Source organism: Penicillium chrysogenum (genome assembly GCF_028827035.1).
Source record: "Penicillium chrysogenum strain IBT 35668 chromosome Unknown utg000002l_segment0_segment0, whole genome shotgun sequence".
Taxonomy (NCBI): Eukaryota; Fungi; Ascomycota; class Eurotiomycetes; order Eurotiales; family Aspergillaceae; genus Penicillium; species Penicillium chrysogenum.
The window spans coordinates 5,592,214-5,613,217 of record NW_026622750.1 but is presented as its reverse complement, the minus strand read 5'-3'; the positions used below and the strand labels follow the sequence as shown (position 1 = coordinate 5,613,217).

At 50.8% G+C, this 21,004-nt stretch overlaps 9 protein-coding genes across 9 annotated transcripts; 5 read left to right on the top strand and 4 right to left on the bottom strand.

The window, feature by feature from the left end:
• Nucleotides 1-67: 67 nt before the first annotated feature.
• N7489_005341 (Zinc finger CCCH-type) lies at nt 68-843 on the top strand (the record flags this gene model as incomplete). The annotated part of the gene is made up of 5 exons (XM_056711093.1): nt 68-140; nt 272-337; nt 403-454; nt 521-663; nt 752-843. The coding sequence occupies 5 exons, from the start codon at nt 68-70 to the stop codon at nt 841-843; spliced, it is 426 nt and encodes a 141-aa protein (XP_056569514.1).
• A 102-nt stretch (nt 844-945) lies between these two features.
• N7489_005340 (PAN-complex poly(A)-binding subunit PAN3) lies at nt 946-2,934 on the top strand (the record flags this gene model as incomplete). Its single annotated transcript, XM_056711092.1, has 5 exons — nt 946-1,095; nt 1,244-1,429; nt 1,495-1,639; nt 1,693-1,848; nt 1,904-2,934. 5 exons carry the CDS (start codon nt 946-948, stop codon nt 2,932-2,934), a joined length of 1,668 nt encoding a protein of 555 aa, XP_056569513.1.
• Nucleotides 2,935-3,198: 264 nt separating this feature from the next.
• On the bottom strand, nt 3,199-4,903 carry N7489_005339 (fasciclin domain-containing protein; the record flags this gene model as incomplete). The annotated part of the gene is made up of 2 exons (XM_056711091.1): nt 3,199-3,885; nt 3,938-4,903. 2 exons carry the CDS (start codon nt 4,901-4,903, stop codon nt 3,199-3,201), a joined length of 1,653 nt encoding a protein of 550 aa, XP_056569512.1.
• A 507-nt stretch (nt 4,904-5,410) lies between these two features.
• Nucleotides 5,411-6,457, bottom strand: N7489_005338 (intradiol ring-cleavage dioxygenase; the record flags this gene model as incomplete). Its single annotated transcript, XM_056711090.1, has 2 exons — nt 5,411-5,681; nt 5,739-6,457. The coding sequence occupies 2 exons, from the start codon at nt 6,455-6,457 to the stop codon at nt 5,411-5,413; spliced, it is 990 nt and encodes a 329-aa protein (XP_056569511.1).
• A 533-nt stretch (nt 6,458-6,990) lies between these two features.
• On the bottom strand, nt 6,991-8,999 carry N7489_005337 (uncharacterized protein; the record flags this gene model as incomplete). Its single annotated transcript, XM_056711089.1, has 2 exons — nt 6,991-8,321; nt 8,387-8,999. The coding sequence occupies 2 exons, from the start codon at nt 8,997-8,999 to the stop codon at nt 6,991-6,993; spliced, it is 1,944 nt and encodes a 647-aa protein (XP_056569510.1).
• A 1,155-nt stretch (nt 9,000-10,154) lies between these two features.
• N7489_005336 (U6 snRNA-associated Sm-like protein LSm7) lies at nt 10,155-10,766 on the top strand (the record flags this gene model as incomplete). Its single annotated transcript, XM_056711088.1, has 3 exons — nt 10,155-10,354; nt 10,499-10,570; nt 10,639-10,766. Exons 1-3 carry the CDS (start codon nt 10,177-10,179, stop codon nt 10,764-10,766), a joined length of 378 nt encoding a protein of 125 aa, XP_056569509.1. The 5' UTR covers nt 10,155-10,176.
• A 484-nt stretch (nt 10,767-11,250) lies between these two features.
• N7489_005335 (uncharacterized protein) lies at nt 11,251-15,115 on the bottom strand (the record flags this gene model as incomplete). The annotated part of the gene is made up of 3 exons (XM_056711087.1): nt 11,251-12,195; nt 12,250-14,894; nt 14,965-15,115. 3 exons carry the CDS (start codon nt 15,113-15,115, stop codon nt 11,251-11,253), a joined length of 3,741 nt encoding a protein of 1,246 aa, XP_056569508.1.
• A 667-nt stretch (nt 15,116-15,782) lies between these two features.
• On the top strand, nt 15,783-18,112 carry N7489_005334 (CCAAT displacement transcription factor COY1; the record flags this gene model as incomplete). Its single annotated transcript, XM_056711086.1, has 2 exons — nt 15,783-15,912; nt 15,960-18,112. The coding sequence occupies 2 exons, from the start codon at nt 15,783-15,785 to the stop codon at nt 18,110-18,112; spliced, it is 2,283 nt and encodes a 760-aa protein (XP_056569507.1).
• A 1,696-nt stretch (nt 18,113-19,808) lies between these two features.
• On the top strand, nt 19,809-20,619 carry N7489_005333 (uncharacterized protein; the record flags this gene model as incomplete). The annotated part of the gene is made up of 2 exons (XM_056711085.1): nt 19,809-20,072; nt 20,128-20,619. The coding sequence occupies 2 exons, from the start codon at nt 19,809-19,811 to the stop codon at nt 20,617-20,619; spliced, it is 756 nt and encodes a 251-aa protein (XP_056569506.1).
• Between the last annotated feature and the right edge of the window lie 385 nt (nt 20,620-21,004).

Below are 21,004 nucleotides of genomic sequence, written 5' to 3'. Positions count from 1 at the left end.
GAGTCCGGTTTCAATGGGGATCTTTTTGCGCTGATCCGCACCATCAAGTGGATATCAGCCAGATATCATGGCGTCTGGCGGAAAGCCTCCATTGGAGGATACTCGTCGGACGACGGGATCACCGAAAATGAAGAGCCGCGGTGAGTGTGATTCGAAGTCAAAGACTTGCATATCACTTCCTTTTCAGGTCTGAGATGTGCAAGCTGTGCTGGTGATGAATTCCGAATTCAAGATGGACGGAGTTGCTGACAACAATGATTCTGCTTGACAGAGAATGCGAAAGACACATTGTGCCGCAACGTGACCATCTATGGGCGATGCCGCTATGAAGACAAAGGTATTGGCGAACCTTGATCACGGCCAGCGAGGGTGGTGAAGCTGATTTGGAACACTTGTATCCAGGTTGTGCTTTCAATCATGACCCGACGAAGCTCAATGCAAACCAGTCGGATAGGTGCGATACAAGGTCTTCAGACGAAACTGGATGAATTTTACTAACAAGGACTGTCTCGTTTGATAGCAAGAAGCGGTTCAATGTCGACTCACCTAGTTTCACCCCATCATTGCTGTCTGGGAACGGTGTATCAGCACCAAAGAAGTCCACCGCTATATCTCCAAAGGCTGCTAGTGCAGCTCCTTTTCAACCTCGAACAACCTCATCACGTATGTGCTTTGTGCGAAGAACAAGGGAGGTTCAAGGCACTGACGTTAGAAAAAGGTTCTAACACGAGTACACCGACAACGCGGTCAGAAGCAGTCCAAGATTGGGCGGTAGCCGATGTCCAGGAATTTGTTCCCCAAGGCTTCGAGCACGTGGTCAGTCGCCCCTGCCGTATCATTTGATTCCCCTCGATTCTTTTATACTGCTTTTTTTGTTTTGTTTTGTTTTTAATCATCCCAATCTCTCCCACTGCCCATATTTTTATCATCATCTCTAGCAACGCAATGGCGCAGCAGGGTGGCTTGTCTCCCGAGGCAGCTGAATTTGACCCCCGGCGCACTGATGATGACAGTCCGGGTGGCTTGTCTCCCGAGGCAGCTGAATTTGAACCCCGGCGTACTCATGATGACAGTCCGGGTGGCTTGTCTCCCGAGGTAGCTGAGCTTGACTCCCGGCGTACTGATGATGACAGTCCCCCCGGGTTCTTCTCACGTCATCTGCCTCGCCAGCCTCGCCAGCCTCGCTATTGGCCCAAGCACTTCTTCAGCGACAAGTCGTAACCGTGCTAATCCTCCCGTACAGGCACCTCTCCAGGGCAATGGAAACGGAGGGATCACACCGGGGGGTGCATTTGATCCTTTTGTGACTACCCCGACCCCCATGACTCCTGGTGCCGTTGGTCCTGTTTCTGCAAATCCTTATTCCCACGACCCTACTGGCGCGATGGGAGGCGCTTTCTTTGCGAGCCAAACTGGATTCCAACAACCGGTACGTTTTGGTGACCAACGGATCCTTCTCCTTTTTGCTTCATATAAGCTCTAACAGCCCAATAGATCCAGTACCATCTTTATGCCCCAATTGGCCCTCACAGCCAGAACACATTGGGATACCAGCGCAACGTGCATGATCTCTTTATCCCCAACGACTTGCGCGAAGAACTGCAGAAGAAATCCGCAGCCACTCTCCAGACTCTCCCTAGTATGTTGGACCGCAACTGACAATAATTTGTGCTCATGCTGACGGACTTGAAGACACCCAACTCCCTGCCCAGGTTGACTACTTCCATTCACTTGTCCCTCTGGACCTCAATCATCAGAAGAATGCAGCGACCTTTGGCTACCCAAGCTGGATCTACAAGGCCCAGTCTAGCAAAGATGGCACCTTCTATGCTCTTCGCCGACTTGAAGGTATGTCGATCTTTCCATCTCTTCTTTTGCTGTAGCTCCAAACTAACCTTAATAGGTTTCCGCCTGACCAATGAAAAGGCTATCCGTTCCGTGCAAGCCTGGAAGCGTGTCTGCAACGCTAGTGTGGTGACCATTCATGACGCGTTCACTAGCCGCAGCTTCCAAGATAGTTCTTTGATCTTTGTGACTGACTATCACCCACTGTCCAAGACACTTGCAGACCAGCATCTAAGCGCTGGAACCCGCTTCCCCGGACGTCACACCAATGCTCATATTCCTGAGCAACTTCTCTGGGGCTACATGACCCAGATCGCCAATGGGCTCAAGGCTATTCATGGCAATGGTCTTGCTGCCCGAGTGCTTGAGCCCAGCAAGATTTTGCTTACCGCTAAGACTCGTGTCCGCATCAACGCCTGCGCTATCCTTGATGTGGTGCAGTTCGATAACCAGCGGACTGTGGCTGATCTCCAGCGACAAGATCTAGTCAACTTTGGCCAACTGATCGTCACCCTTGGCGCTAACACGCCCACTGTTGCCCACAACCCTACTAAAGCCATGGAGCATTTCACCCGTGCCTACAGCTCTCAGTTGAAGAACTCCGTGTTCTGGCTCCTGAACGGACTGCAAAAGGATCAGGAGCGAACCATTGATACTTTTATCGCTGGGATCTCATCCCAGCTGATGTCGACGTTTGATTCCGCACTCCACCTGGATGACCAGCTGAACTCTGATCTCGCCCGTGAGTTAGAGAATGGACGAATTGCGCGCCTGTTGAGCAAACTTGGCTTCATCAATGAACGTCCTGAATACGAACTTGACCCGCGCTGGTCGGAGAGCGGAGAACGCTACTTCCTGAAGCTCTTCCGCGATTACGTCTTCCACTCGGTGGATAGCCAAGGTGACCCGGTGGTTGATCTTGGCCATGTGCTGACTTGTTTGAACAAGCTTGATGCGGGAACTGACGAGAAGATCCATTTGGTCAGTCGGGACGATCAGAGTTCTTTCATTGTCAGCTACAAGGAGGTCAAGAAAGCTCTCGAGTCTTCCTTCCAGGCTCTTATGAAGCCCGCTAGACGAATGCACTAAGTCTCCGACACTTTTTACACGTGGTAATCGTCATGGATTCTGGCTGCTTGCTTGCTATTTTTGAGCGCCTGTTTGACGAGGATGTCTCTGGTCTGGCAGCTGTCAACTAGAGGCATTACTGAGGTGTCTCAGGGGTTAACTCAAAGGTTACATCTTCTGTTCTGATTTGCAAGCACCGATCTCGCTCTGCCACTTTTATTGAAACACAAACATAGGAATGAAAAATTTCAAATTGTTTTCCTGGATTGTAAGCTTGTAGCCCTCTCACAGTTCCCCAGTCATCTCATAGACACAACCATCCAACCTCTCCACAAGTTCCTCAATCATCAGTCCTTCCTCATCTTCGCCTTCCTCTTTGTCCTGAATCTTCCTCGGCGGAACCAATACCTGATCCAAAACATGCATCGCCCTATCCCTCGCCAACAAGTCCAGTCGTTCGACCCTACCAAATCCATTAACTCGCATATCAACCTCACCAAACCGCTTCTTTACATCAACCGCCAAATCCCTCTCCTTCAATAGAGTTACAAGTCGCACATTCGCATAGTCTTCCTCCACCCTACCAACACACCCACCCTCACCCTTCCCATTCCCACTATCATGACCAGAAAACCCATGAGCTTTGCCATCACTACTATACAAGACATCCGAGTAGAGCGTCCGATTCGGCACAATATGATACTGCATCAGCGCACGCAGACACCTCTCACCCTGCCGCGAGAAAAGAAACCGATTCGCCTGCTCCCCAAGCCGTCTAAAGGCAGCTTTAGTGGGCGCAAAGGTTGTCCCTCCCTGCCGCTGCGCCGGGTCAAGGTTGTGAGCGAGATTCGTGCGTGCTAGGGCCAGCGTGAAGGTACTGAAGTCGGCCGGTGCTTGGTGCAGCATTGTGCGTGTCTCGGGGGGTGGATGGAGGGGACTGGTTATTATGTGGATTATGCCGTTTTTGGTTTTCTAAGGTGAGGTTAGTACGTACATACACATGATACGATGTCGATTTACCCACCATGTCAGCTCCAACAACCCTACTCCTCCGGTTCAACATCACTCCGTCGTGGTGCTCTCGGACAACAATCCTCTGTGGCAGATTCGATTCCAGGGCTCGCTCGGTCAGCTTCGTTGCTAGCGTCCCGTGGCTCGCGATATGCTGAATGGATAATCGATCAGGGAGGATATGATACCGCAGCAAGCTGGACATGAACTTGGGACTGGGTGCATTTCGCCCGCGTGGGAATCCCTCTAGGGCTTGGTTCGTCAGCGCAAAGAAGGTGTGGTTTGCTGTCGTGCTGTTGAGGATGTCGATTAGGTCGTTGTCGTCGGCGATGAGCTCGGCGAGTCGGGATGTATGCTCGTTTGTTTTGATGAGCTCCCATGTTGTTTTGTCTGCGTGGCAGAGCGGTCCTGGACAGGCATCGATTGGCCGGTGGATCGGATAGTGTCGGTGTCTGTTGCATGATCTGCCGTCGCGGTCGTATCTACATTTTCCGTGTCGGGGATGTGGAGGGTACCATCTGTCTTCGCTATCATCTCGGTGTCCAGGCCATCCTCCGTGTTCGGGCCTTCTTCCATGTTCAGGGCCTTCGTCGTCGTCGTCTGGCCATCCCCCTCGTCTGGGGCAATCATCACCCGGCCATCTCTCGTGCGGATCTTCGTCGTATCCGGGCCACTCGCCGTGCTCGGGATATTCGTCGTCATCTGGCCAGTCCCCATGTCTTCCCCAGCCTCCGTGTCCGGGCCAATCACCGCGTCTAGGGTATTCGTCGTCGTCACGCCAGTCCCCATCTCTTCCCCAGCCTCTATGCCCATCTGGAGAAATGCCTTTAAGCCTTGTCTCGCCGTCTGCTTTAGACAACTGATCATCCGCGGCTGGACGAGTCTCAAAAACTATTTCCGCAAGGACACTCTCATCTGGGATGACAAAGGCCGAGGCCAATGGAGCTGCCACAGACAAGAAAAGGTAAGTGGAACGCATAGTGCCGATATCGACGGGGAAATCGGAATCAGATGCTCGATAAGGCCATGGTGATGTGCCTATATAGATGCAAAGGCCGTCCTGTCGAACCACCTCAACTATTTTGATTCCTGGTTGTACCAGTGGTATAATATTGGCCAAACTACGTCGAAGCGCCTAACTGAGACCGGTTCAGTCCTCGCTCGTCCGGTTGTCGTACCGTGCACAGACTCGAGAACACAACTTGGATCAACAAGAGCACCAGTCATCGCCGAGAACATGTTACATATTCCAATCAAGACCAGAATCCAGCTGAATACAGACATGGGTAATACTTGGCAGTCTCGGCTCCGGGACTAGCTTGCTTCGTCGAGATCTTGCATTCAATACCATTCTACGTAGTAGGTAGTTATGTTCTCGTTATGCAACGAAAACCGGGCAGGCTTGGAAGAGCTGAGATGGTTTCCTACATAGCCAAACTCATACAAGTGATATTTCTCATGAAGACTTTTCTTTCGTAAATAGCATTTAATCCAGATCCGGCACAGGCAGCCCATTGACAATCTTGACTTTCCGACCTAGTTTGTCCAGCGCGACCTTGGAGTTATGCGCACGCAACTTGCTCGTCTCTTCATCAGACACAAGCACAAAGTCATATGTGAGAAGAGCATGGCCCTCGGGGACGTTATATTTCTTAGCAATTTCGGCATCTGCCTTGCCAATATCCACAGTCAAGGAATCCTTAACGCCGAAGACAGCATCGGAAGTTTCGTAGGGGTCGTTGCGAAGGTAGAGAGCACTAGGATAAAATTAGCCATGATAATGTCCAAAAACAAGTCGAAACCCCAGAACATACGTAATCAAGTGATCGTAACCCTCCTTCTCGAACATAAAGTGCATATGCGAAGGACGATACGGATGCCGATGCAACTTCTTCAACAACTTCCCAACAGGCCCATCATGCGGAATGGGATACGGCACCGGCGTGATAGCCTTAAACCAAAAGACACCCTCCCGATCAGAGCGCATAATACACCGCCCATCAGGCCCCTCCCTCCCAGCATACTGCACATCATAATGGCCCGTCGAATCCGTCTCCCAGATATCAATCTTGACATCCTCCACAGGCCTCCCCTGCAAATCCCGCAGCGTGCAGACCACCAGCAAGGGCTCGCCCTTGGGATCATGCGACATGGAATCACCGGCGGGCATTTCCTCTGCGTCGTGCGTGTGGAAGGGTCCCAGCACGGTTCCCTCCGTGGAGCCCTTGGGCTTTGGGTGGTCGATTGAGTCGACCAGGATGGATAGACCCAGTACGTCGGACAGTAGGATGAATTCTTGTCGTACGTCTGTGCAGATTTGGCCCACTTCGGTTAGGAAGCGGAGGCCGGTCATCCATTCGTCGCTGCTGAGACGGGTTTCGCGGGCGAAGTCGTGCAGGTGTGTTACTAGGCGCTCGAGGATGTATTTCATGCGCTCGTCTTCGCAGAGACTGTTGATTGTGATTACATTGTCGGTTATATTGTCCACTGTCTGGTCTTTCATTGGTGGGATCTTGACTTTGGAGGGGTCCATGGTGTGTTTTGTACTTTTGAAGTGGATGGTAAATAGTTTAGTGCGAGAGTCCGGGGTCAAGCTGTTTTATATGTTATAGGGGGTTGGTATGACTTCCATCAGGAGATACAAGTCCCAAATGGAAACCTTTTTCACCCCGCAAATCCCCACTACTTCTCCTCCCGTCGGATGTAAATGTCGGATTTATATGCCGGAGTTCTGAGGATATACTATGGGGGAAACCTATCCGAACGGTCTTCAGGGCAGAGTATATATCCGGCCAAGCCTTGGTATTACAACAGTAAGGTCTAGCATAATTATAATAGCCAATATTAAGCAAAATATGTACTATATTACAATATCTTGGCAATAGCAACGTATACGGAGACATGATATGTTTACATAGTTATTCAGAGAAGAGAAGGTGAAAGAGTAAAAAGGAACGCTAATCAGAGGGATATCTAACATAGTACTCCCACGCCCAACCCATTTTGCCAATATGCGAAAACAAAAGAGAACAGAGAGACTGTACACAATTCAATAGAAAGAATACTTTACGCATGCACCATACGCCGATCGCGATCACGATCAGCCTCCCGCTCACGTCCTCGGTCATAACCACCTCCAGAAACCGGAGCTGAACCAGGAGCTGGACTCGGAGCAGGAAGAGCACCCCCGCCACTGCCCGCACCTGGGTGCTCTCCACGCTCCCTCTCCTGAACAGCCGCAGCGACCCGTGTGTGATGATCCACTGTATCCAAAATAGCCTGTCTGAGCCGCTGATTGGCATCGGGATCCTCATCCTCCGGGCGATCCAAAACACGGCCAGCAGGGATATGAGGGCGGTCCCTCTTCTCTGTCTCACTCACTGCCCGTCGCGGGGAATTATCATTTGAAGGGAGCTCCATCGGAACGGTAGACCCAGGAGCCAGGTTCGGGGCCGAAGGGGCGGACTCGCGTCGGTGCTGATAGTAGTATGTGGGGACCTCTGGCTCAAAGGGCGGTTGTCGGGGATGCTCACGCTCGGCGGAGATCGGGGGAAGTGGACCCATACCGAACTGAGGTGGGGTAAGGTTGGCGCTGGTGCGGTCTTTGTCGGAGCGCTCGTGGGATACCGTTGATGTGGTGTTCCCCGCCCGCATTGCTGTGATTTCTTCTTCTTTGACGTCGCGCCAGGAGCACTTGGCGTGTTTCTTCGTGCAACCAACGCAGGCTGTGAGATTCTTAAGGCAGTCCATGTGGAGGCGGCGGCAGCGGTCGCAGGGTGGGATTACACGTTCGCCGCGCTGGAGCTCTTCCATGCGGGCTACCATTTCTAGCTTGTAGGGCCCTCCGTCGTCTTTTTCTTGATGGATTGATTTTGGTGGCGGGAGGAGGGATGATGGGGTGTTTGGGATGGCGACTGTGGTTGCCGTCGTGGGGTTGTAGAGGCTGTAGTCTGCTGGGTCGGAGCCACGAGGCCGAGAGAGTGGTTGGGGATTGACTGGGGCTGTTGCGTCGTCGTAGCCGCGGGCGTGGCGGTCAGCTGTTGTGAAAAACCTCTTCATCAAATCCGCGCGGGTTGTTGGGGAGGCACCTTTGATCGATTGCCCGTTGATCATGGTGACATTATCGGTGTTGGATTGTGAGAACATGAATTGGGAGGCTAGAGGGTTCTCCTCGGTGTGCTCGCCTTCAGGACGTTGAGCGTTGACAGCGACGAAACCAGATGGAGAAGGATGAGATGATGCATGGCCGTTTCCTGGGCCATGACCGTTGGCATCGCGCCAGATTTCGGTGACATTTCGGGACTGGGAATGTAGAGAAGCGTCGTTCTCTCGTCGGGTGATAATAGCATTGCGGCGATTCTTCAAACGATGGTTAAGCTGTCTCGCTCGAGCAGAGACTAAGCACACAAAGAATGTCAGCGAACAGCCCCTAAGCTGATATATGTATATAGTGATTGCTTACCTTGATCGGCCATCTGAATTATATGTTGCAAGTTCTTCTCCAGAATCTCCAGCGCGCCCAGCTCCTTTTCCTCATCCTCGATGATAGGCTGGGGCGGGATCATCTTCTGCGGCATGCCGGAAGCAATCAAAACGAAATCCTCCTCACTGATCTCCACGCGACACTGCTTGGTATAGAACTGGCAGACTCGCACGCCGTTGCGCGACTTCTCCAGATTGAACTGCTCGGGCTTATTCTTCGCAAATTCGACGACATCGAGCCAAGTCACCGTAGGTCCGTCTTTGCCATGGGATTTCAACACTTGCGGGGGTCCGTCGAACAGGCGCTCGAAGCGTTTGATCAAGATCGGACCAAGCGGGCATGCGCCCAGATTTCCGGCGATGCTCTCGTGGCGGTGTAAAACGCCGTCGTATTCGCCGAGCAGATGGATGATCGCGGGCATGGTATCGTCGACGGAGACGAGCGGTAGGTTGTCAGGGTATTGTCGTGCCAGGTAGTTAATCTGTAGGTGGTTCGAGTGCGTCTTAGGCACTTTCGACGACATGCCATGATCGGCGGTGGGAGACCGAGGCCGTTTGTGGGACGACTCTGCCGTTTGAGCGTGGGATTCCATTGTGGGTGGGAGTGGGAGAGACCCTATGTATGCTCTACACTCGGGAGTGGTTTTCGATACGGTGGAAAGAGATTGGAGATCGGGAGGAAAGAGACAAGTCGCGGAGAGGGTTCGATAAGAGCGCGAATTACGGAACTTGCGCGGGGATGAACCGGGACTTGCGCATAGAGTAAACCGGCAGGTAATCCTTTGGTAAGATTCGAGCTACATTCATGAAGGTGAAGAAATGAAAAGAGAAAAATGCAGGGCACCTCTAGAGGGACGGAACAACGCACGGGGAGTGGAGAGGAAAAACGTGATCTGGATTTCCGTTAGGGGCTCCGGGATTTGGAGAATCCTTTTCTATTCTTTTTACAAGACTTGTATTTTCTCCTCTTTACGGTTGACGAATAGTGTTACAGCAGAAATTCCAATCGCAACTTGCACCGTGTGAGGATCTCCCCACTATAGAGTAGTTACCTGGTGACCTTGGGGAGTCCTCAGCGGAGTCCCGCCGGAGGGTTCCGCTGGCCTGCGATACGCTGGTTAAACGGATGTACGACGGTTACGCCTTGCCTATAGTCTCACATATCTTGCATGCAGAGGGAAGTCTACATAAATCATAATCCTAGATCATTCTATAAGTCCTCCTAATCTCTCAATCACTAAAATTAAGCCTTGAGCCTTGTGGGGAGATCTTTAGTTTCGCTGATGCCTGAACGGGCCAGTGGGCTGAAACATTTCCCGGGAGCTCGGAGGAAATCACAATGATAATGATCTGGCCTGGGACCAAATTACTTGAAACAATCGACAAAGAGATAAGTAAATAACGCACATAAGTACATGCAATTGAGAGAGGAATGTCGAAAAAGCCCTCAACATTGAAATGTTCAGATTAGAGCTGATAAGATACCCGTAAAATACTGGTAAGATACCTCCGAGCGGGATCCCTCGTGGCTGTCAACTGCAATAATACAGTGGTAATTGGTAATCTCTATACCAAGGCGGAGGACTACCATGCCTGAGGCCACTGTCAACCTAAAAATCCCTCATATACGCGCGCCCACCTTGCTTGTACCTTCCGCTACCCCCACGGAGATACAGAGATACCAGTCTGTGTCCCTCGGATAGATCCAATCTTGCTTCCCTCGTCTAATATCTTCCTTCCATTCTTTTAAATCCCTCAATTTCACAAGCCATGTCTGAACGAGGCTCATTCCGAGGCGGTCGCGGTCGTGGAGGCCGCGGCGGACAGGGCCAGCAGAAAAGTGGCGGTGGTGGCGGTGCACAGGAGAAGCCCAAAAAGGAAAACATCTTGGATCTCAACAAGTACATGGACAAGGAGGTCCAAGTGAAGTTCAGCGGTGGTCGCGAGGGTATGTTGGACTGGTTTCTTCTCATATATCACCTTTTTTTTTTTTTTTTTTTTGGCCTTTTACGTTTTGCTTCTTCTTCTGCTTTTGGTCTTTCCTGACCTCTCATTGCCATCTATGGACTATATATGCTAACTCTAAGGACAGTCACCGGTACCCTCAAGGGCTACGACCAGCTGATGAACTTGGTCCTCGATGAAGTTAAGGAAACCATGCGCGGTGAGTTCCGACTCCCTTGCTTGAATCTAATCTCCATATCTCTGCTTCTTATATACTAACTTCCACAGATGAGGAGGGCAACACTACCACCCGCTCAATGGGTCTGATCGTCGCCCGTGGCACTTTGATCGTACTGATCTCTCCCGCTGACGGCAGCGAGGAGATCCCCAACCCTTTCTTGCAAGCAGAAGAGTAGAGAAAAAGGCATTCTTTCTGACGTATTATCTTCTTTCCGGGTTTCATTCATTCCGGATCTGGATGTCATTTCGGGAATAGACATCCTAGGTCTGGTTGGAGCTTCAAAAGACTACACACCTTAATGTCCCACTGGCTTTCGGCGTGCGCCGGAACATACGCTCATCAGTAGCTACGAAGGGAACGAACGCAATATGATGGTTTTGCTTTTTTTTTTCTTCTGTCGACTTGGAATGTGCATTGTGGGACTGCCTACTGTTGTGGTGCAGTCCCGTCTTTTGTCTCTTCTTTCTTTTCACTGAAGGAGATGATGGATTTGGGAATCGGCTCATGATACATAGCGCCAAAAACCAAACAAGGATATAACCCAAAAAATAAACAAAAGTCAACACGAAAGGTATCCAATCAAACTGCGTAGGTATCATAGATTAAAAGCCAACATAACATATTCACATACTATCCTGTATACTCCCCCGATCATCGCTCTACTGGCCCACTTCCCCAGATGTTGGCCCCACCGTATCTCCAAACTCAGCGGAGTCATCAGAAGCACCATCACCAGGGTCATCAGTTGCCAAGGAAACATGCCGTGGCTGTGCATCCTTCAGCCTTCTTACACCCTCTGCCTCCTCAACCCAGGGACCAACCTTCTCCATGCCATCGATATACTCGGCACCAATGCGGAGATTGAGACCCGCGCTAAGGGCACGCTCGATGCGGGTCTCGCGAGTCTGCGACACAAGGGTGCGGAAAACGTGCACGAAGAAGCCGCCGAGAATCTCAACGCTCCAGTCCTCCGGAACAAGATCTAGGACCTCGCGGACATCGAACCATGCTGCGAAACGCGCGAGGAGATCGCTTGTGCGCTCGATGCGGTCTGACAGATCCTCGATGTGCAGGAACTCGTCGAGCAGGTGGCGGAATAGCGTTGACTGTAGGTTGTAGTCCGCTAGTTCTGGCGGGGTGCCTGTTGAAGAGGAAGAAGAGCCGCGCGGACCGCCGAAGAGACAGTACCGGATTGCGGAGTCGTAGTCGCCTAGCCCGTGTGTGAGGAGACGGAGGGCCGGGCCGTGGTGGCCCTGTAGGCCGTCGAGGATAATGCATTCTGAGACTAGCTCGTTCTGGAATGGCTCGATGCGAGTGAGGACGTTGGGGATTGAGTAGCTGATTCCCGTTGGGAGGGGTTGCGAGGTGAATTGGGAGCTGGATATTCCACCCAGCAGCTGAAGTAACCGGAGTCGAGATTGCCACCAGGGCTCTGCGGGAGTGTTCTCGATTATGAAGTTCAGGTAGGTTGGTTTGGGGGCGCGCAGAACTCGATAGGTTGAGTAGGAGTCGGCCAAAGAAGCTCGTGCTTCGGGGGATGACTCGAGCACGGAAAGTACCGTGTCTAAGTAGTATGAGATCAGGTCGTCGGCATATTGCGTGTACTGTATTCACAGATCAGTTAGATGTGCATGAACTAAGGCAACAAGGAGACTCACATTCTTAGTAAATACCAGGTGCTCTAGGTAGACCTGAACCGCGTTCGGAGCTCGCTCCTTCAGCAAAGCAACAACATCCGCCGGTTCCAGTCGAACACGGCTGGCATTGTCTGCGAATACCTGGATGCCCAGATTGGGGTTTCGCCCAGCCAGCCAAGAGCCATACTCTTCAACCAGCTGCACATCCTTGATCTTGACCAAGTACCTGCGCATCTGGGTCTCTACGCCATTCGCGGAGACCTCTCCGCCAGCGTCAGTCTCCCCGTCGACGATTCGTCGCCAGGTTTTGAGGACATTTCGAGACATCTTTTGGCTTTGATACAAACGACTTAGTACATAAAGCCGCTTGTATGTTTCCAAGAGCATCACTGCTCGATCGAAATTGCCTTTCCAATTGTCAACCAGCCTATTCAACTCAGGGCGAATTGGCGACGCTGCCCGCTGATCCTGTGTCAGATAGGCATCTTGTTCCAAGGTCAGGTGCAGCAGCGCGGCATCTGTGCTATCAAGAACATATGTCTCATCGGTGATACTACCATATCCCCGCTTCTGCTGCCAGGAGAGAAGGAACCGTTTCACCATATTGAGAACAGGACTGCGAGCAGCGTCCAATCCAGACGATTGGACACCTATCCTTCCGACCTGTTCAATGTATTTTTCCGCCATGCTTGCCAGCCCAGCATGTGTCCATATACCCTGAGGCCCCTGCAAAACCTCACATCGCAACAGAGGAATGAATAGCAATGCCAAACGCGGATCGAGGTTACCTGCCAGTAGCGCTTTCTCGGTGCCATCGATTGCCGTGGCATTGCGGTCATCTGGCTGCATGGAGAGAAGGTCTCCATAAAGCATAAGGCTAGCCTTTTGTTTCACATAGCTCAATCCGATGAATTCGGCCTCGGTCTTTGGCTCAGTCTCCTGTACGGAGAGCAACAAATCCAGAATGGCATCCCTACGCAACACAATGCGCTCGCTCTCTTCCGTCTCCTGGGCCATCCGCAAGGTGTCCTCTAGCTGGACTATCAACGGGTTCTGCAGTACGCGCCATATTTGAGATCCTGACCACATGACAAGGCTGCTTTGGACCTTGCCCAGTCCATGTGCAAATTTTGCTTCTTCTTTATTCCGTTGAGCCTCCCAGCCCTGGCTTGCTGAGCCGTCACTCTTCTTCGATCCCTCGGAGTCGGTCAGTTCTTGCGAATCGAACAGCTCTTTCTCCTTTTGCGAGTGTTCTATGGATGCCTGGGTTCTTGAATCTGCTACTGACACATGCGGGGGCAGCGTGGGGCTTTTGAAGCGGACCATCCGCAAGATCTGCCCGATTTTATTGAGCCCAAGATGGCTAGGGCTGAGGGTTTGCCGGAGACCAACTTGCGTGGCTCGTGGCTCCCCAGGAGATGGTATCTCTATCCAGCTCTTGGTTCGCTCAGTCTCCCCTGGGTCATCGTCCCAGCGTTGGATTTCGAGTCTGGTTCGAGACTTCCCAGCGTCTTCGTCTTCGATCACAGCGAGAACAAACTCCTCTTTGGCACCTCCACTAGTCTGGAGCATTTCATCATCCACATTCGTATCAATCACAACCGACTTTGGGAATCTGTGGAAGTTGATTGTTCCCCGAACGACCTCACCGTCCATGTCGACAAACATCCCAACGCCCGGTTCTGTTTCCTCGGTTCCGGTCACAAGTAAAAATTCAGATGGCGTTGGGGACACCACATGGGGCTGGAGACGCTTCGAGCCTTGCTTTGTTGGCGGAGGTAAAGGTGGTAAGGGCTTCAAGCTGTCATTAGTAGGAGACTTATTATCTGGCTCCTGGTCACTGGGGGGCTTGGGGGAGCTCCTCGCCTCTCGCTCCTCTGAGCTTGATCTTCTGGGTTCCCCGGTAGATGTGAAAGGATCGGGTGTCCCTGACGGCGATCTATCTAGCTGGGCCGCTTGTGTCTGCGGTGAAAGCATTCCCACGAAGGTATTCAGACTCGTGCTTCTGCCATGCCCCGAAGCATCACTCGGTGGGGAGGTAGGGTAAGAGGAAGAGGGTGAACGTTTGAGCGGAGTTTGCGGTGCTGGGTTCATATCTTCCACGTGCCCCGACTCAAAGACCTCATTCGAAGAGGATATTGGGAAGAGCGGAATCTTCTGCTGGTGTGCCACTTCAAGTAATGAGTACGAATGAGAATCCGCAGCACACGCGATCGTTCCTCGTCGCGCTGCAGTTAAGCAACCAGGGAACTCGATCTTCTTGATCCGTCGCGCCTCATCCCCAATCTGGACCAGCATGATCCTGTTCTGCACAGCAATCATGAGAGTCGGATCCTCGCCTTCTTCTGCATCCCAGTTGAGGTCCAACCCACCGATCCAGCGGCAGTTATTGACCTTTGTGGCTCCAAAAGCCGGACTGAGCTCCGGCAGCATGTAGAATGTAACAGTACCATTGCAGAGGACACATGCCTTGTTCACTGAGGATAAGACAACTATTTGTCGAACACCTTCTTGGTCACTGCCCGGTGGAGGACTTTGGGCGAACAGGATCGGTAATCGGGATGCCAATATGAAGGTAGGCTCGGCGGCTTCGTCCGGGGATGCTGGCGGGAGGCATACGAAATGCAAAATCTCGGCTGCAGAGGTACCAATATATAGATTTTCATCTGTGCAATGCGAGTTAACTCGGAGTTCTTCGAGCAGACAGCACCTACGACCAAAACAGATAAAGCTTACTCCAGTATTCAACACAGGTGATGTAGACGTCGGAGCTATTCTCGGTCGCTAACGGCACGTCCTCGAAGAGGGAATGTAACAAATAAGGTACAGTCCCTGGCGGACTGACCTTGCGCCTCTTGCGGGGACCAATTCCATCGTCTGAAGCCATGATGAGGCTGTAGTTCCATGCATCTCCCCGCAAGCTTGGAGAGTGACGATGTGAGGGCGGTCAGTAGCTGGGGCCAAAGCTCAGGGGGCCACAGTTGATGGCCGAGGACAACGGCCACAGTGGGGGCTTTTTATCTGGCAGAATATGGTGTGGTCTAGTTATAGATGCCTTTTAAGCTGCAATCCTAAACTTGTAAACTTTGATTCTAAAGTTGAGTTACCCCATAAATGATTTTATTCTAGGATTGCTTGCTTCTTTCTCTTTCTAATGGTTCTTATTGGCAACTTGAAGCTTTAAATGTGATGCTAAAGTAGGACATCAAGGGCGGTCAGTAAAGCGGTCAGCTTAATCTACATGTGGCCGTTATCTCCTACTGTACATTGTAAACGGGTGCCTCGGGTGAATTGCTGTCATCTTGAAACAATACACTCATTGTACAGCCTGCATGTTCAAGGTCACTGAACATCCTCTGGCCTTTGATACTCACATTCATAAATTTGTATCCAACACCAACCCCAGGATCGTACGTTGTACACATAGGGTCGGAACAATATCGGCCCGTCCGCCGCGTGTCCTGTTCCTCGCGATAACAGGTCTCCATCTTCCCCTTGGTGGACTGCTATTTGATGTGGGGTGACAGTGCAGACCCTTGGGGTTAGGACCGACAATGGATTCATTTGCTATTACAGAGGGTTTGGTTCCTCAGGACCAACATGATAGCCAACCTGGATCACCCATGTCCAGCAAATTGACCGAAGAGACCAACAAGTTCCAACGGGCCATTTCAGCCTGGAGAGGTAATTATTATCTCACATGTTGCCGAGTCTTTACTGACATATAATAGGGATTGATTTGGCCAACACTATCGCGAAGCTCGATACAACCGCTACGGATCTCGTTGAACAGCAGCGTGATGCACTCGTGCAAAGAAAGGAACTGGCGCAGAAGACGAAAGACTACAAGAAGCTAGATGACGAATCTAAGCTCACAGAGTATAAATCACTACTAAAATCCTATCAGTCCTTTATCGATCTCTTGACCAACCAAGGCAAAACGTCATCGTCCTCCTTCTTACAACTATACTCTTCATTATCCGAAGCTCCGGACCCCTACCCACTCCTAGAAGCTTCTGTCGACTCTCTTTTCCTGTCCGAAGATACAGTTCCCAAACTGACCTCAGAACGAGATCAATTGCAGAAGTCGGTGGATCGTCTCACCAGGCAACAAGAGGAGACAGAGAAACGCCTGCAGGAGGAACGTGCTGCGCGGAAGAAACTAGAGGAAAACCAGGAATCAAGAGCTAAGGAGATCGAAGCATCGTGGGAGGCTGTCTTGACAGAAAAGACAAACAACTGGGCGGCAAAGGAGAAGACTTTGGAAGAGAAAGTGGAAAACCAGGATCGATTGATCAAGGAACTCAAAGCAAGCTATGAAGTCTCCCAACGCCTGGGTGAGGGCGAGAATCAGGGTGATGATAGTGAAGGTTCCCGGAGCGGCGCTACTGCAGCTGAGCTTGAGCTCGTCTCTGCCGATTTAGAGAAAACAAGCTTGAGATTGGCTGACGTGGAAGCACGCAATGAACAAATGCGGTTGGAGCTAGCTCAGGCTGCATCACATGCATCTGGTCCGGTTTCTGTTGAGGACGACCCCGATTACCTACGTCTCCAGTCAGAGAACTCCTCCTTGCTTCGGAAACTGGATGCTGCACGATTTGACAAAGACTCAGAACGACACACCTGGGAAGCTAAACTGCTTCAATCGGAGCGGACAGCTTCAAAAGCAGCAGTGGAAAGGGAAGAGTTGCGTGCGCGGTTAGCAAAGGTAGCCGACTATGATGAGATCCGCCGGGAGCTGGAGATGATCAGGTCAATTGAATTTGCAGCTGGTGATGATGATGAGGCGGGAGACGGTGCTGGAGAGGGTGCTACAGTTGACGCCAATGGTGAGGGAGCCAAATCCAAAGACAAGAATTCTCTGGAGCAACTCCTTATGGCCCGGAACAAGAAATTGACAGATGATCTCACTCTCCTGCGAGTCTCGCACCGCGATATCCAAGGGCAGCTGGAAACACTGCGAAATGAGCTTTCGACTTCAAAGGGAGAGCTGGAAAAGTCACGAACCCTGTCAACTACTCTTGAAAATGACCTTCTTCGGGTGCAAGAGGAGGCTGCAAATGCATTCCCGTCCTCGGCGATGTCTGTTGCAGGAACCTACAGCTCGAGATACCCCCACTCTGCTCGTCGGGGCGCATCATCGCCCACCTCGTCCATCATCTCTGGCTTTGACCAAAGTGCCATGTCTGCGAACACCATGGAATCTATCCGTGCAGGAGAGGCCGTTGGCGGCGGCTCTGGCCTCCTACCTATGATTCAGGCCCAACGAGACCGCTTCAAGAAGAAGAATGCCGAACTCGAAGAAGAGCTCTCAAAGCTATATGCCACTGTCAAGTCCCTCCGTCAGGAAGTTGCATCGCTCCAAAAGGACAACCTGAGTCTCTACGAGAAGACTCGCTATGTCTCGACCTATAGTCGTGGTCAGGGTGCCTCTACATCTGCATCATCTTTTGCAAACACCCCCAGCTCAACTTCCGTTTATACCTCTGCAGACACGCCTTCGGGTCTGTCCCTCGACCGATACCAGAATGCCTACGAGGCTCGTATCTCACCGTTTGCTGCGTTCCGGGGCCGTGAATCAACGCGCGCATACAAACGCATGAGCCTACCAGAGCGGATTGTCTTCTCTCTCACACGAATCATTCTTGCCAACCGGACGAGTCGGAATCTGTTCGCTGGTTACTGCTTTGCACTCCATCTTCTGCTTTTCACTGTGCTCTATATGATGAGCACGACGGAGATTGAAAAGCATAGCGCTATGGGCGCCGTCGGTAGCGCTGCTGCTGCTGCTGCATACGGTAGTGGCAGTGGAGCCGGAGGGGGCACAGGGAGTGGTGGCGGTCAGCTGAACGGTGATGACTGGCAGCAGGAAGGTTTCAACTAATATTCCAAGATTTTGTCTGATGTTTACACAGCGAAGAGCTCCGGAGTTCTTTTTTTTATTTTTTATTTTCTGTCCCCTCTTCATGACTGATCATAACTCCTGGCGTTTTGGGTTAAGTGTTACTCCACGTTGTACTATTCTGGGGTGTGGGTCGAGCTGCATCGTGTGTAAATTTGATTTCTGGCAAATATCATGTGTCTGTGACCAATATAGTGAGATGATTGTAGATTTCGGATCTTTCCAAGGGATGTCATGGGTTTAGGTGAAGTTTTATAAACGAGTATCCGAAGTAGACCCAAGCCGTAAGTATGGATCCCCTTCCAATGCTATGAATGCCCTACTTGGCCTCTCAGATAGGATGGGGCTTTTCCTGAGCTTCTGTCTACAAGTATCAACGTAGTCTGTCCCCGCGAAATCGGAACCTTTGTTATAGTTTCTTCCCATGCGCGTAGTTAAACAATCTATCAGCACAATACCTAGTTGCCTGGCTGACACTCACTCACTCACTCCATTGGATTGATTGGTCAATTGGAAAGGATATAAAAATATATGTCCATAGAGCAGCAGTGCCACCAATAGGAATATGTAGAAAGACAAAAGTATAAGAAGGTCGTGCTCCGAATGTGGTGCATTAGTGTCGGAGAATTATAGACGACCAGATATATATATCACTAGTAGCTTGCCCAAGTCAAATAGACACGGACAAAAATGCCGACGGTTGATCAAAACAGGTGTCAGCAGTCACATGAATAGGTGTTAGCTATAATAATAACGAATGTCAGAGCAACTTTGTGTAAGATGGCGTTATCTAGGCGCTGGTGCGCTGCAACCTGGAAGGAAGTAAGACGGGGAAGGGACAGTCAACCCCCGCCATGTCAGCCTCCGCATTCCAGGCAACATTCCTAGATATATTGCAAATAAGCTAAATATTTAGGACTATGACATGGTTGAAATTATGAACAAGCTCTAATTTGATAAGTGCCGGGACCCATGTCATCAATGCCTGCAACGATTTCTCCGAGTTCTGCACAAATCGTAGGATGGATGGACCTAGCATGGGTGCACTCCGCACACTAACCTGTACCGGCAATGATTCTGCATATCCAACCGCCCAGCGCACATGGCACTGTTCTTCAGTCAGATTTATTAATAGCACCGGGGAATTTATAGATCACCACATTGGCTCGGTTCAAGCTGCTACAACCGAACCGCCAAGGAAAACCCCGTTGTTTTGCTTAGCGCGTTGCTATCATGACTTTCAATCAAATTCGTTGGCAGCTGACGACGAATCAGAAGCCAAAGAGACTGGGAGGGTCAGCCCTGGGCGCGTCGATCTACCAATCAGAGTCCGTGGTCGAGCTTTAATCCCTGCTAGTACCTGCAGGTTGCATCGATCGCTCTGTTAAAATAGCACAACATCGTTTTGAGTCGGACCTGTGTTACTATCTTTGATATATGCTTGAATTGAAGGATAGTTGCAATTACCACATCTATATGTATCCTGCCCCTCGGCCCGGCCACTTTATCATGTCAATTCCTCCCTTGTCATTTCTTTCTTCAACACGCTTACCCTCTCATCTTCATACTCGACCTGCATCAAAGGCTTGCTGGACAATCCTTGATCAATCAGAAAGAAAGTCACCGCCATTGACCGCCCCTCTATTCCTCTGCCTACTAGCATACAGACATAGTAGCAATGCGTTTTGCTTCTCTCATCGTCTGCTTGGCAGCAATATCGCTTGCTGCCCCAACACACCTCCTTGACGATGCATACGACTGGTCCGATGAACTGGCAGAATTCTATGGAAAAGTTAGCCAGTACATCAATACCGCAAGACACAACATTAGAGTACCGGGGGCTTGCGAAGCCTCTAAGATTGCTCTGCCCTCCTATGCTTCGGGAATGACCAGCCCGTCAGGTCTAAAGCCTAGATACGTCGCACTTGGACGGGGCACCCAGGTATGGCCAGCTCTTCAGATACCTTGCTGAGTCACATCGCTCATTATAAAACTAGAACTATACATGTGCGGACTCTACTTCTAAATCCTCACCTGTGGCGGTGGGCGCTGTCGCAAGACTCTACAATGCCACATGCATTGCAGCCAACTACCCCGACCTCCTGGCAAAACTTCCCGACTTTGCCTACAGGATCCCCCTACCAACCAACGAATACGCCTCATTCCCTCCAGCCAACCTTGTATTGATGGGTCACCACTTCTTCACCGATGCAATCCCCGAGTTCAACTTGAACACTACACCCCAAAAGCAGAATGGAATTGTCATGACAAAGAAGGGAGGTGCAATTGATGCACCCCCAGGTGCTGTATCAGGGCAGTATGGTGCTGTGCCTTGGCTTTACCTCACTTCCACCGATGGCACGGTGGGCAACTACAAGAGTGTTTATCGAGTCAATACTGCCGCTGGGTCTCCACCAAAGACCTGCGAGGGTATGCCACCCACATTTCAAATGCAATACGCTGCAAATTACTACTTCTTTGGGGAATAGTTGATTGTTTTTGTTATATTTGTATATACAGAAGGGGTAACTTCGGTCGGAGGATGTGATTTTTCTATTTGCGGGGCGGGCTCTGTCTTACTTTGTTATTATTATCTATTCAACGACAAATCATGAGCTTTTATGACCGAGGAATGGATTGCTATTCTTCATTTTCATCAATCGTAGTGTTACGTCTCATCCATGTCTCATCCATGTCTCATCCACGTCTCAGGACTTATTCGCCAGTAGCACACCATTTTGCGGTCTGCAGAAGAAAACTTACTTTTGGTCAATCCAATTACTTCACTTACAGCTTGAAATACCATCAAAAAGGATCAATACCAGTGGCGTTTCTTTTGTTTTCAATCACAATATACCATCTCAAACAATGCAG